Here is a 15,762-nt window from a genome sequence, read left to right on the forward strand (position 1 = left end):
CAATTCCAACTTTGTAGCACTCGAGGTGAGTGTAAACAATGGCTCATTCTAATATATTATTTGTTGTTCTGGTTCACCACAACACATGTTTACTTCCAGCAAATCTTCATAATCTTCCATAATTTACATAAGGAACATTGTATCTACAAAACTTTTTTTTTATTTTAATTTTTATTAGTTTGATAAAATATGGATATATACAATACAGCATTTAATAATGTGGAGACCAGCTATTCTTCCAAAGCAGCTAAATTATATATATTTTGGCTATTGTAGCTTTTAAAGGGATGCTTGGATGAGCTTAACATTAGCTCTTATATAATGGGTTTGCATGTACTAAATTGCCCCCCCAACACCCCAAAAGACTTTTTTTTGTCATGAGATTTAAGAAAAATTGGCACACCCCCTTTTGGGCTTGCCTTGTTATTTTTTTCCAGTTTCAGTGTCTACGTCACAGCAGGGAGGCAAGCGAGGTAATATTGCTCGCTTCGTCAGTTCTGTTGTCTAAAAATGGTGACCGATCGCCAACAAAATGCAAATGTACATTATTAATCTTGTCCACTTCAACGTGTGAAAGTATAAAAATGTTCTGAACAATAGTTTGGATTTATTGACAGCAAGTGTGAGCTCATGTGATCACCCCCACAAAAATCCAAAATACCGTGCCGATCTCTCCTCCACTTACACAGGCTGAAGCAGACAAGAGCAAGAATGCGCACACGAGCCCCGACTGGTTGTATTTCGGACATTTAGCTACGGTAAAGTCCTGTCAACTTACAGGAGGCGGCCGACAACAGGCAGCCAGCAGGCAGTCATGGATCTTTATTCGTCATACGTCATTCATTACATGCATTCATTTATTTTCACAATGTTGTATATAAAACTAAATATTGCCATAACATTGTGAAAAATGGTTTCCCTCTGAAGCTTAATTATCAACAGGAATCCAGCACACCACCACCTAACTAGAAATTAACTTCCTGCCGGCTGCTGTCAGACTGTTGAACAAGAACATTGGGTCAAGCCTACAAACGGGCGGGCATTTGTGCAATTGTGCAGTCCTAGGAAGCAATACACACTACACTCAAAAAAGCAACATGGGTGTCTGTTATAACAACAAAAGTGTAACATGTAGATTCTATTTGATTTATTCATGTTTAGCGGTTAAACATTTTCTAACATAACTGGCAAAATCCTTAAAACTGCATGATTGCTTCATGTCAATGCAACCTAAAGGGTTTGGATTGGACTCACATATGCACTACCTCTCCAGTGCAGAATGTAGCAGTAACGTGCAACAGACCCTTTTCATCAGGTAAGAATTTGCGCCATTGTGTAAAGAAGACCCATGACAGAAAGTGCTGACATTTCACTCACGCCAATTGAATCCGCTTGCGTCAATCAATAATTAAACAATCTATGGGAAGAAACATGTAAATCAGTAAGTTCATTTTCACTTTTATTCTCTGTGATGTTTATTTTTGTTTTGGAAAATTAGATAAGATTTATGTCCACTAGTTTTAGCATAGTGTGTTGTTGCCTTTTAGCTAAACCTAAGTTTAGCTAAAAGGCAACAACACAAGCTGTTACCTGTTAAATACGGCGCGTAAAATAGACCGGTGGAAGAAATTTTATTGGTACTAAGGTACATTAATAATTTAACAACAATTTGCTGTTGACATGCCTGTAAAAGTAACTTGTGAATTACATCTTAGGTTAAAACGACTGAAGCCAACGTGGTCATGTACAGTTCAAGTGCACAAAAGGAGTTGATCATTTTGTCTTAACAACTTAGCATGAGTGTATAATAGGCAAGTACTTCTAGCCTAGTAGTTTATAGACATATTTAATATTATTTGACCGAGTAGGAAATAAATCACATCTTTGATAACTAGCCTGCCAAAAGTATCGCTCAGGTGAGAGTCATGCCTGTTCATGTTTGGATTATGATCATTTACATCATTAAACCTTCAGGTCGAACGTACAATGTGCTACATATCAGCATGTTAGTAGAAGAACTGGTAAAGTGTTTCAAGATTTGATTTGGTGAAAGATTACAATTTAAAAGTCATTTAAAATGTTTATTAATGGTTGAACTTGCTTCAGTAACAGCATAATTCAAGAGGATCACAACAGTTTGTTTGGTGCCAAAGTTCTTCTCTGGACTGGATGGTTGCTCACCAGACTTGATAAGGATGCTGGGCAAAAAAGGTGGCGCTCAAGGAAGAAAGATTAAGAGAATGATCGTTCCCATATCCCAGGTATGGTAATGGAAATAGCCTGTCAAACCTCTACATCTTGGGGGGAAAAAGATTTGAACATTTTAAGACAACTTAAATTACATCAAAATATTTGATAAATGAAACATTAAATGAAAGTTACAGATTTACGCAATCCAATCATTTTAAATGTTTGGATTTAGAAAATAAAAAAGTTTCAGACAGTGAAGTGACTTATCAATACCTATGCATGTGTTGCAATATCTTCACTTATGATTTAAAATGGTTTTTTTTTGTTTTTTTTGGTGCATTTGTTGTGGCAAACTGACCAACGTCAGTGGCACTGCTCAGACCAACGTCATTGATGTCAGAAGAGAGTGCGTCCTCAAGGCCCAGTGTGTGTACCTCAATGATGAGCCAGAGACGATGGAAAAAGAATACATGGTATGGAACTACATTTTTATCGTCCAGGTTTTAGGCATCTGTCATTCACTAAAAATCTTACACTGGAAATATAGTGCTTGACTTTGAAACGTCAATGAATATCTGTCACAGTGGTCTTGTTCATATATCATTTAGGGGATTCGTAGATCATGAATGTTTTTTTCTTTCAGGATGCAGATGTTGAAAGAAACCAGGCTGAAATGAAGGAGACGGTTTGGAATTTATGTCATTCGAAAAGAGGGTGCCGAGCCAGTGGATAACCCATATGATATGGGTACCACCTTGGAGGGTGTCAATGTTCTGTATGAGCTGGGGAACGTCCCATTTTCTGTTGTGATGCTGTTCGTTCTGGTCAACGTACTCAACTTAAACTACCCATCAGAGTTATGGAACACCTTTGAAGTTTTGCTGAAGCTCATCATGGAGCGAGATGGAAACTCTCAAGAAAAGATCAAGTCTTGAAAACCTTGCTCTTACGCAAGTTATCCTGTATGGAATGACTCAAAATGAAGCAAGTATATTCAAGAAAAGATGTTAAATGTTAACTGTTTGGTATAGTTCAAATATTGCTCATTGCTGCTTTTTTACATTGTCCTCACGTTTAACTTTGCTTTCAGTTGCAAGAGCTCAATATGCAGATAAAGTTTTACATATAGTAGTTTTTTTGTATCACTGAGAACCTGAAAGGCTGCAACAACTGATTTTTTTTTTGAGAAATGTTCAGTTTAAATGATCCAAAGGACTTAAGACTAAAATGTTCGAAAATGGGTGAATTTTTGGGTCATTTTTGTTTATTGCAGAAGTTTTATTCATTTAAAATGTAAATGTATATTTGATATAAACTGAGATTTAATGTAAATGTATATTTGATGTAAACTGATATTTAGCATACAAAAAGCACTTATTTGAATGGAGTCGAGAGGTGTTTTATTGTTTGCCTTTTCTGTGGATTACAGTACTATTGAAAATCCAGTCAGTTTTGTGGTCTTTTATGAACTTCACACCAACAACTAAGTTGACATTTAAAAAGTGTTCAATGTAAACATTCATCAACAATGTCTTTTTTATTATTATTTTAGATTAAATTTGTATAAACAGTAAGTTATGCCTGAAAGTATTTTTTGATGTCTTGTTTCGTTAAATCAGCATTAAACAAATGGTGTTATTTTACCATTTAAGACATTTTGCTCTACATACGCTGTATAAATTAGATACCGATACTCTTATCATAGAAGTTAACCTGACCAAAGGAAAAAAAGTCAGCTTTTACCGTTGAATATATGTTAACACAACCAGAACAAATTAAGTTGGAATCAATCATAGAAAATAAGTACTGACAACATCAATACTTTATGTCCACTCAACACATTTTGGATTAGTTGGTTCAATATAATTCTATCTTGCAAAATTAAAGCATTTTATTTTGGTGGAAATTCTTTCCATAATTTTATTACGTTAACGCAACAAATGATTTTTTGGAGTGTACTACTGTACTTTTATCCAATAGTGTACTTATATTGACCAATGCTGTATATTTTGTTTACCATTGCAGTATTCTTATCAATGCAGTACTTTTATCATTGCGGCATTTTATTTATTTCCCCTCCGTAGCATGGACAGACAGGAGTGTTTCCTAACACTTGTAGATGTTGCGGGACGTATGTGTGTATATACATGGGGATTTGTGTATATACTGTTTATATTCGCATAGGTTTGTTTTTTCTGAATGTCTGCTGCTAATGTTATACATTAACAGCTACATTATTCGCCGCCTCTGTGTGATCTATATCTTTGCTCCTGTAACACTGCAAATTTCCCCATTGTGGGACTAATAAAGGACATCATTATCATATCCTTGTACTGACAAAATCAGTTTAATTTTAATGTCATTAACGAGAAGCTTGAAGCGCAAGGCAACGCCTTACAGTTTATACGAAAAAGGTCATGCAAATCAAATTTTCAGTGTGGTCCTAAAACATATGCGATTTACCAAGTTCATGTATGTTTAATTTACTCTGTCCATTAGTGCTGTAAATGATATAGAAGTATTACATATGGTAAAAACAATAAAAAACCCAAAATGTACTGACTGTTTTAACGTTGATATGATTTTATTAAAAAACATTATACACATAGTGCAACCATTCATATACATTCGTAACCTGACCTTCAAAACTGGTATCTTCCCATCGAAAATGAAAACCGCAAATGTTTTTCCGATATATAAAAGTGGAGATAAACATCAACTTACAAACAGACCAATATCACTGCTGCCACAGTTCTCCAACATTTTAGAAAAACTTCTCAAGCAGACTCGACAACTTTATTGAAAAGCAAAATCTTTTACGTGAGAATCAATATGGATTCCAAGAAAAAAACTCCATGGCAGTAATGGAACTTGTGGAAGACATTGCTATTAGTATAGATAAAAAAGAATGTACTCTTGGGATTTTCATTGACTTAAAAAAGCTTTTGACACCATAGATTAGAATTTATTCATGGATATATTTGAGTAACATGGTTTAAGAGGAATGAGATATAAATGGCTAAAAAGTTACCTAGATGACAAAGATCAGTATGTGCAATTAAACAATGTAAAATCGAAACTGTTGAAGATAACTTATGGGGTTCCCCAAGGGTCTCTGCTTGGTCCCAAATTGTTTATACTATATATTAATGATATCTGCTGTTGCTCTAAAGCACTTCAAAATACAATTTGCTGATGATACACCATTATATTACTCAGGAGAAAATCTCAAGCAGCATGTGACTACTGTGGAAAATGAATTAAATATGTTAAAAAACTGTTTCGATGCCAACAAACTGTCTTTGAATTAAATAAGACAAAGTTCATAATCTTTGGCACCAGTCAAATTAAAGTCCAGGTCAAGATTAACGTCGACTCAATTGAAATAGAAAGAGTAAATGAAATTAAATTTCTTGGCGTTGTTATAGATGCAAAATTCTACTGGAAATCATAAATAGAAAATGTGACGAGTAAAATATGTAAAACCATAGGTATGCTTTATACAATCCAGGACCTCCTAAAAAAGGAATAACATACGAATGTTATGCTTGATTGATTTCTGACTGCTGACTAAAGTAGCTGGAAACTCCTCATTCCTGTTTGAAAATATATGGAGAGCTCCGCAAAATTAAAGCTTCAAAATTAAAGCACTTCAATATGCTGTATTCTCTTTTTTTAGTTTTATTTGTTTTTTGACTGACGGTAAAATATGTTTTTATGCACTAATGAGTTATAATAGAGAAAATAGGAGACAAATAAGGTTTATTTATTTTATTTAATATATACACAATATTTATTTTTAAAATATGTGTATGTCTACCAACATGAACAAAAACTCAAAAAACATTTTGAATTTCAGTAAAATAGGAATTGCATCTATGGTATAAAAAAAACTGTTGGACATGAACAATATGGCATGTTTTATGGAAAAATAATGAGCAGGAAAAAATACATTTTAATTCTTTGGTGCATCATTTCCCAAATCATTCAGGCTTTGTCCATCAAAACGTATTAAGTGCCAACCTTCCTTGTCAGTGAGATCCTGAGCTCCTCTCATATTGTAGAAGTCTCGTGATGGAGTGTTCCATTCCAACACGGTCAATTGCAAGCGGGCACAATGCTTCTCTTTGGCCACCTGCACAATCATGACAGCGCTTTAGAACATGAACTTGCAGGTAGAGCTATATTTATCGTCTACAGCAATCTTACCTTAGCAACAGTGCTCAGTAAACGTTTTCCAATACCAAATCCTAACAAACACATCAATAAAATGATGAGGCAGAAAATATGCTTGTGCCAAGTTAGACTCTCAATATGAAAAGTACTGTTGTATGTTTCAGGGTATAATGACAACACCTTGCAAAACTAATCGGGACAACCCTTGAACTGTTGACATTGATTTTTATTGATTTAGAAACACAAATGTAATTTATGTACGTATTTGATCAGGATTTCATGTGATACACCAAAAATAATTATGAATTGGGAAGAAAACGGATTTTATGACTTACAAAACAAGTCTTAAATATGTGGTAAAGAGCCTTGTTCTTTGAAAAGCTTATTGAATGTGAATTATTAGCTTGAGGGATAGATTGCACATTGAAGGACACAAAATGATTCATCCTCCGTTTCTGACAGTGTGGTTAATATTTACTAACAATACTGCAAAACTGTATCTTACCTCTGAACTCAGGCATCACATACAAATCCTCCAAATACATTGACTGTCCCTTCCATGTGCTGTATGTGTAAAAGTAGAGCCCATATCCAACAATGGTGAATCCTAACGGGACATAAAGCGACTGCTATCATCAAAATAAGAGGACAGAAAATACTGCACTTCAAATTGCAAGGCTGGGATTGACATGCAACAATAATTGCATTAGATCACTCCAATTGTCGACAGAAAAAGGAAAAAAAAAGAAATTAATTATACTTGAATTCAATTAGATTTCAAGTACAAATTTCTTAGAAGAGGACCCGACAGGAGGTAAAAACTAGTGATAGACCAATTATTGTCCGGGCCGTTTATCAGGGCCGATATTTAGTATTTTGACGATTATCAGCATTGGATAGGTTTTAACTTTCAAGGCCGATAAATTAAAAGCTGGCTTATTTTGGCTCACTGCAGCATAATTTTTCTCTCTCGGCTGTGCTTGTGGCCCTGCCTGCAGAAGCAGATTGGCCCGCCCACGACACCATGTGATTGGTTTCTTGTGCAGTGGGTAACACCCAATCGGCAGTAAGCTGCCTGTTTGCCTTTTCACCTTGAGTCACACGCACTGCGGGAGAAGTCCCACGAGCAGAGGAAGGTAAGGTAACACGGTTTGCTGAAATTTGAATAAATACCAGTCTATTTCAGCTCACAACAAATAGACAACTATGTGCCTTAGTAAATTTCAAACAGATGTTTGTTTTCATTGAACTATAAGGCATACAACCGAGCTTGGAAGCACCGTTCTTTTTGTTAGACTTTAAAAATTAAGTTGTCTATTTTCCAAGATCAAAAAAATAAGCTTTAACATGTAAATCACTAAAGTTGTTGAATAAACATGTGCTTAAATGCATTTACAGCTCCAGCTGTTGTGAAATGCGGTGTATAAATAAAGTTGTATTTTATTGTATTGTATTTAAAGTAAGTCAAGTTTTGGAGTGTTTATTTTTCAAAATGCTGACACCGTTCTACCCTTTTTTCAACAAATGAATATCATCTTCAAATATTGGTTATCGGCCTCTATAACAACTAAAAATCGGTATTGCTATCGGCACTGAAAAAACATATCGGTCTATCACTAGTTCAAACACCTCGTGACTGTGAGGCAGCTAGCTGTATTAACTACTGTACTAGGTCATCGTGCCCCTTCTTCCATGAAAACAAACAAACAAACAAACAAATCAAATAAACGTACCAACATTGTTTAATCTTTTTTTTTTAACTGCTGATAATATGGTTAAAAAACTACCAGGATATGAGTTTTGAAACAAATAGCCCAGCCATACTGTCTCTGCACAAGGGGAAAAAACAGATGCAAATGAATCCAGTGCTTCATTTAAACATTATTATAACCAGGACAAATGAAATTACATGCAAATATTTTACCTTCTTCAGATTTGTTCTCTTCTGGTACCTCTGCGACAAGACATTCAAATAAGGGATTCTTGCAGAAACCATCACGCTCCAGTTCTAAATTAAACAACAAAAAGCATGGTTCACCTGTGTATAGCCTAAACCAGTTGTACCCAAACGTTTTTTTGCAATGACCCCACTTTGGAGATTAAATTGTTTGCAGCATATTCACATTTAAGCATTTGAAAATTCACCCATATGTGGATTTTATTTAAGAAGCTATTTCTCTTAGTCACTGAAAAACTCAACAAATTGTTGCTGTTGTGCTCAGGCCAAAAACATGCCTCACATTAGGGCTGGGCGATATGACCTCAAATCAATATCGCGAGAAATTGACCAATTTTACCTCGATAACGATAAATGCACGATAAATTCCCCCCGTGGACTAAAAAAAATCAAAATAAATGCAGGAAATGCATATTGACTGTTTTTATTATTGACCAACTGGTACACATTACTTTCAATGAAAAATAAAAGTACAAAAATCATTTGTATAAACATTCCAAATAGCTTGCTTTGCATGACTTGAACAATGTCACAAAGAAAAAGGGTAACTCTTGCAAAATCTTTTTATGCAAATAGATTGCGCCAAGATGCTCTCAAGATGTAAATAATGGCAAATAAAAAAATGCGAAATAAAATTAAAGAAAATGTCAATGCAAGCCAAATAAACATGTGTGCGTCATCGGGGAAAATGTGCCGTCTTGAGTACTCTGGTGCGCAGTCGCCACTTGTCATCTATGTAATGCACAGTCAGGCTCAATCAGGGATCCATGTTGCGACCCGACCACAAGTCGGATGTAGATGCAAAATGCTTGACATGTCTAAGCTCCCGGCCCGATTTAGTCCATATCGGGAAATACGGCTTTCATGAAGCGTTTAAATCCTGTGCGCGCCACTGTAACTAGAGGAGCTTTATCTTTAGCTATGTGCTAGGCTATCGCGTCCACCTCTGAGACGTTCTCTCGTATGGTGTCGCCTCCGTTAATGGGCTGTTGTCACTTGTCGAACCTTGCTTCTCACTTTGAACTTTCAGCATAGTTGTGTTGTGGGTGGTGAAAAAGCTTCTGGATTTGAATCGCCAGCTACGACAGCTACGTCTGTTTTCTTTCTCGATCAGACCGGTGGAGTCACGTGACTAGAGGCGCTGTAGCGGTCTTAAAGGGGCATGAACATTGCCGCAGACAGAAAAGGCTTTTCTTTTTTTTTTAAACACCGAATTTACCGACATGGGCAAAATGATTTCGGTCATTGTAATAAATTTCGGTAACGGTAAATTTTCGGTTTATCGCCCAGCCCTACCTCACATAAACTATTGCTTTGCCACCATATTGTGAAGTGAAGTGAGTGGCGGAGCTTTATTTAGTCAAGCCAGAGCCTTGTCTAATTGGAAGAAAATGCTTTGCTGACATCTTGTGGAATCTATAGGTAAAAAAACATTCTGAGTGGGCTTCATTAATCCCAGATTTTTGCTTTTTGTGGTAGGGCTCAGTCCGATCCGTTCAATGTATTGACGTGTTTGAATGTCAGCCTGATCATTTTCGAACCAAATTATGGGGGTGACCTAGGGTTGTTGGGGGTGCGGTTATTCAGTCAAAGCACAGAACAAAGATATTTGCAATATGGGCAATCATTTACTGAGATCCGATAATTGGGCCTTTGATCAGAAGTGGAAAAAAAAATTCAAATTTGTTCCAATTATTGGTATGCGTATAACCTGTTTTAATGCCAATTACTGAAAGGGGCACAGAAAATAGGATTTTCAATTTGTGGGATTGAGGTGGTAGAGCTCGAAACATTTCTACGATATCAACACTTGAAAATATCTTAATTATCATAATTTACTCATTGAAATTATTTGTTTTGAAGTCAGTATTACCTTCGCATGATAGCTTAACTTGATCAGTCATCTTTTCATGTAACGCCAACTCCTGAAAAACAAGCACTTGCAGCATTAATACCCACCTCCTTTTATATTATATTGTACTACTATGAAACTCATGGAGTAAGATTGCTGCCAAAAAGGCAAATGTGTAATTAAACCATCCGTATCAGCAAATGTAAGATTTGTATCCGTAATTATTTCCCTGTGAGTATGAATCAGTTGAGAGAGTGAAATGTTTTGTGAATACAACTCACGTTTGTACGACTACAAATCTTCACTTTGCACAAATTGCCAGCTGAGGATACAAATCTCGTTGTGAAAAGACGAATCTGCACAACAGGTAAATTAGGATGACGTCACGCAGGCCGCAGGTATGTCCCAAGGGAAGCCAGTCGAGCGGCGATTCCTCCACCCACGCATGCGCAAAGAAGAAAGCAAATTGGCCGTCAGCGTTTCGGCCCGTTGCAAGGTGCGGATAGGTTTCCAACAGCTCAGGTAGAGCATCTTCACAACAGGCAACTACGCGTATATACAAATTATTTATTATAATTTATTTCATAATATTGGTCTTAAATATTAGCTTTGGACTCACAGGCCTACGGCTATAGATTGCTTTCTAATGACGCATTTTTCTGTCAACATTGTTACGTACGTGACTCCCCACCGGGTTTTCAAATGTGTCATGAAGGTGTGACATGACACATTTTAATTGAAAATATTAGTTTTAATGTCATTTATCTTTTACTTTTAAAGTAGTAGCAACAAAATGGCTTGTCTTGCCTGAAGAACAGTAGCAGTATTTATTTGATCAAAAAGACGAGGATAACACCAATTCATTTTGTTTTGTATTTTTTTTTTTAATTTAGAGCCAACATTGATCAATGTTATCATTTAGTTTAATAATATATGTTGATTACATATAATCCAAGTTACCATCACCTCAAACAACAACTTTGCATGATGACAATTTTATGTCATTATATTTTCAGAAATATTGACTGTCATGTCCAGGATGTGTTCTTTGCTGACGGTCGCAACTCTGACCAGGCATGCTGTGACTGCAAGTCACTGAAACAGCTGAGATCCAGATGGAGTGGTCTGAAAAAAAAAAAAACAGCAGACTTAGATATTGAGATGGACAGTGTTGATAATCTAGATGAGATCAACGATTAATTCATTATGCCCCTTGTGGGCCTCTATGAATGAGGACACGAAGATGCTGCCATCGAACAGAGCCACGAGAAAATGACATCATGAGAATTTATATAATTGACAATAAACACATGATAGTATAAATAGACATCATCATCAGAGTATTAATTCAGTGGATATACTATTGAGAGGCATTACATTTATTATTCGTGATAACTGGATGGATACTATGAATTTTTGTGAAATTGTATTGATGAACATTAATTTATATCAGTTGAAATCTTATTTAACACATTATTTGATATTCATTTTCTAGGGATGTAACGATTCATCTAAAATTGATTAAAACTGTCGTTTCGTTTATTTATATAATTTTTTGCCGCTGTTTTTTCTCTCTCAAAAATGCCTCATCTCCTGACAAAAAAAGGATTGGTGCCTGAGAAGAGTTAACTATGTTTACTAAGTACAGTATTTATTTTAGTATTTATAGGTAGTTTAGGATTAGTGCTATTCAGCATAGTTTATATTGTTTGGTTCCATTTTAAAATGCACTAAACATTTACAGCCCATAAAAATGAAAGCCACAGTATCCTTCAATTTCAATTACTCCATCATTTAATAAAACAATGTCAGTAATGCTTGTACAAGCGGCACATTTTAGTATAAATTGAATTCACTATCTTCTTAATTGTCTTCATCATTTTTTGCACATACATTTAAAGAATTCTGCTGTAAGCTACCAATGGTCATATAAGATCATTTACATATGATCTGATTAGTCGACTAATTGCAGCTACTGTTGGTCAGTAGTCGACAAGCAACAAATTTGTTTGTGGCAGCCCTACTTGACACGCTGGTGCCAAATATAATAGCGGATTGCGTTTGTGAATGGCTGCAGCACCACACACAACACACAGAGACAAGGCAGCGATAAAATCGAATCAAGGCTTGAGTGAAACGTTACATCCCTAATATTTACAGTAGATCTATTAAAATAATTTCAGGGTATGTTGATGATGTTGCAGTTGACTTTGGAGGTGGTTTACAATATAGCTGCTCCGGACTGATTTTCTCAGAGAATGTAGAAACTACAAAAGAAAATGAGAATAGTTGGTTAGACAAGTATTGTAGGATCACAATTGTGTATTGAAAATAGCTCACTCTGAATGACTTGCTTTACAGCTGCAGAATAAACAACACTGAACAAATTTGTATAATTATTCAACTTTATTTTTGGCAAGTGGTTGTATGAAATAAAAGCGTCTGGATTCCTGATACATTTTAAGTATACTATACATCTACTTAAACATGTATCTGGATCCTTATGATTTTAATTTGAAGAACATGCATAGTCTATTTAAAATGTATTTGGATTCTGAGGGTTTTATTTCATGCAACCAATTGCCAAAATAAAATTGTGTAAATTCAACATGTACAGACAAACTATAATCTGAAGCATATAAAACAGTGACATTTCATACCATTTCTTGCAATACACTATTCTCACAGGTTTGCGCCATGGGACGGATTCATAGTTTGCTGTTATTGTGCGCAACAACTATACTGTAATTATAAATATGTAATATTTGTACCACAGAAAAAAAAATAAAATAAAAATAAAAAATATGAAAGGACAATGACACTCAATTACTAAAATGTTGATAAACCTCACTCCTCAATTGTGTCACTACATGCTCGTAGTATAACAAAATAACACTGTGATAAGTTGACAAGACATGTTTTGCATCTTTGTCTTTTGCATTAAGCACTATAATGTCCTTTTTTGTGTTCTGAGGGACTACTTTAATTAATCAAAAATGGAGTGTCCAATTTAGTGAGTGATTAATGGTATCCGAACAATGCAGAACATTTTTCTTGATGTGAAACAGCCACGTACATAATGCTGACAGCAAAACGCATCATTAGATCTATAGCCGTAAACCTGTGAGTCCAAAGCTAAGATTTAAGAGCAATATTATGAAATAAATTATAATTAATTAATTGGATATCCACGTAGTTGACTTTACCTGCTGTGAAGATGCTCTACCTGAGCTGTTGCAACTTGCAACAGGCCGAATCGCTGACGGACATTTTGCTTTCTTCTTTGCGCATGTGTGGGTAGCAGAATCGCCGCTCGACTGAGAAGGGTCCAGCTACAGCCGGGGCGTTACTGTTAGGACACAAGAACTGAGCGTTCCTGTCAGCGTTTAGTCGACCAATGAGAAGGATCCAGTTAGAACCGGGGTGTTCCCAATACGACAGTGTCGCGCAGTGGGCCTTGGTGTTATGATCGACCTATTTTATGGCGTTATGCCACAATTACGTAAGCATAATGTTAAATACTGCGTATGAAAACATGTTTCATGCGTACAAAAATGTGTTTCGTGTGTAAAAGACCCTCCAAGTGTACGCACAAAATAGGTTTTACGCTTACGGCTTTTCTCTCCTCCACACGTACAAAACGCTGATTCGCGCTTGTGATGCAAGTGTGACAATTGTGCCACAATTCTTAACCAATCAGGAGTCGGACACTCGGGCTGATTCTGATTGGCTGCATACTGTCCAATCATAACTCAGAGGTGGGGAAAAATTAGGGCTGTCAAAATTAAAGCATTAACTCAGGTGATTAATCCACATTCTTTTAACCCAGTTAAATATTTTAACTCAGTTAACTCAAGTTTGATTTACTTAAAAAATAATTTGCATACTTTGCAAATATTGTGCCATATTAGCTGTCTTTAGCACGTCTCAGAACAAAACACTGTGTTTAAGCTACCACTGGGCCTTGCAAACCAACACTGGTGGAGTGTGGCGCTTGTGGGGCAGTTTTGAGAAATGTTTAAAAAATACATGTCTGCAAAGATGTCTCCATTTAGATCGTATTAAAAAATCCAAGGAAGCTATTAGAACAGTCTTTGAATTAAATATACTTCATATTTGGTGATTTTGCCTCAATTCCAAGATATTATTCAAGTAAATATCTGTTATAAGCTTCGCAAAAAATAGTAGTTGAAAAATGTGATTAATCATGGAATTTTTTGTGATTAATTAGTTTAAAAAAATTTATCAATTGACAGCACTAGGAAAAATACAAAACAACTTTATTTATATAGCGCATTTCACAACAGCTGGAGCTGTAAACAAAGCGCTTTCCATATGGTGTAATAGAAATTGGAATAGACCGGCGCGGTGCTATTGCAAAACAACTACCTTGGCGACAACTAATGATGAAGACGCAAAAAAATTAAATAAAGAAAGAAAAAAATAAAGAAATAAAACGAACAGAAAAACGATGATAGAAGCACATACAACTAAAGGGACAACAACATTAAGCCAATCAAAGATATTTGAAAAAAAATGTTTTTTTAATTATTACTATAACAATAAGAACAACGTGTCAGAATGCAGAAGACCCTTCTATCGAGTGTTTGTGTTTGAGGTGTTTGCCTTTTTGACTTGCATAAATCTAACGCCATAGAGAACAGGCGACAACAGGACGTGGCCCGTGGTGTGAGCGGGCGTTCCTGTGGAACGCCCATTTGTGCCTACAGCTCGACCATATTGGCTCGACTGTTTTCCGTTGGGACCTGGCTGTGGCCTTCGTGACGTCATCCTAATTTGCATGTTGTGCAGATTCGTCCTCACACAACGAGATTCTTATCCTCAGCTGGAAATTCATGCGTTGTAAAGAGTCGTAGTAGTAATAGAAACGTGAGTTGTATTCACAAAACATTTCACCCTCACAATTTTGATTCGTACTGACAGGGAAATAATTGACCAATATTACATTTGCTGATACGGATCGTTTAATTACGCATTTGCCTTTTTGTCAGCGATCTTACGCCAAAGAAACTGTCCTCTGAAATCTCATCTCAGGTGAACACACTGCACTCACCATTATCATTCTCGATATATCTTTGCAGTCTCCCTGAGTCGCAGGACGTATGCTAAAGTTCATGTTTGATGCAGTAGAATAAAACTTGAGTCAGGGTAAACGCACTTCGCACGTTTAGCAGCAGACTACTGACTTAATCAAGGCGTTTCCACTAACTTCCGTGTTAAAACAGGACGCAGCAGGTGTGTTTTCGTGCTCCTCGCATCCCTTCAAAATAAAATGAGAACATCTTTTTTTTTGATCGAGGATTGTATTTTACATTTAAATACAATCCAACAGTAGCTTATTAATGCGCATCACCTGCAAGATAATTTTTCTTGTTGAATAATGATCATAATCAAGTTTAGGTGAAAGTGAGTGTGTTACAACATACATGGGTCTGCATATACAAAGATAATTCTTACTAGATCTCAATGTGTCCATGATATGTGAACAAAGTAATTTTAGTTTCTAATAATATTACATTAATAATGTTCATAATATAATAATCATAAATGAAAAATTACCCTCATA

General features: G+C 35.8%; 1 protein-coding gene across 2 annotated transcripts; it reads right to left on the reverse strand.

Moving 5' to 3' along the window:
* Positions 1-5,946: 5,946 nt before the first annotated feature.
* On the reverse strand, positions 5,947-15,413 carry sat2b (spermidine/spermine N1-acetyltransferase family member 2b). 2 transcript variants are annotated; one of them, XM_088279708.1, is made up of 7 exons: positions 15,250-15,399; positions 10,457-11,300; positions 10,197-10,248; positions 8,291-8,374; positions 6,872-6,973; positions 6,400-6,440; positions 5,947-6,325 (listed from the first exon to the last, which is right to left on the reverse strand). In XM_088279708.1, the coding sequence occupies exons 3-7, from the start codon at positions 10,225-10,227 to the stop codon at positions 6,146-6,148; spliced, it is 438 nt and encodes a 145-aa protein (XP_088135834.1). In that variant the 5' UTR covers positions 10,228-10,248; positions 10,457-11,300; positions 15,250-15,399; the 3' UTR covers positions 5,947-6,145. The 2 variants fall into 2 exon arrangements, with proteins under 2 accessions (XP_088135834.1, XP_088135833.1); XM_088279707.1 differs by lacking the exon at positions 10,457-11,300 and having other exon boundaries at positions 15,250-15,413.
* Positions 15,414-15,762: the final 349 nt, after the last annotated feature.

Source organism: Idiotropiscis lumnitzeri, chromosome 17 (genome assembly GCF_059441095.1).
Source record: "Idiotropiscis lumnitzeri isolate Australia: NSW breed Sydney's pygmy pipehorse chromosome 17, RoL_Ilum_1.0, whole genome shotgun sequence".
Taxonomy (NCBI): Eukaryota; Metazoa; Chordata; class Actinopteri; order Syngnathiformes; family Syngnathidae; genus Idiotropiscis; species Idiotropiscis lumnitzeri.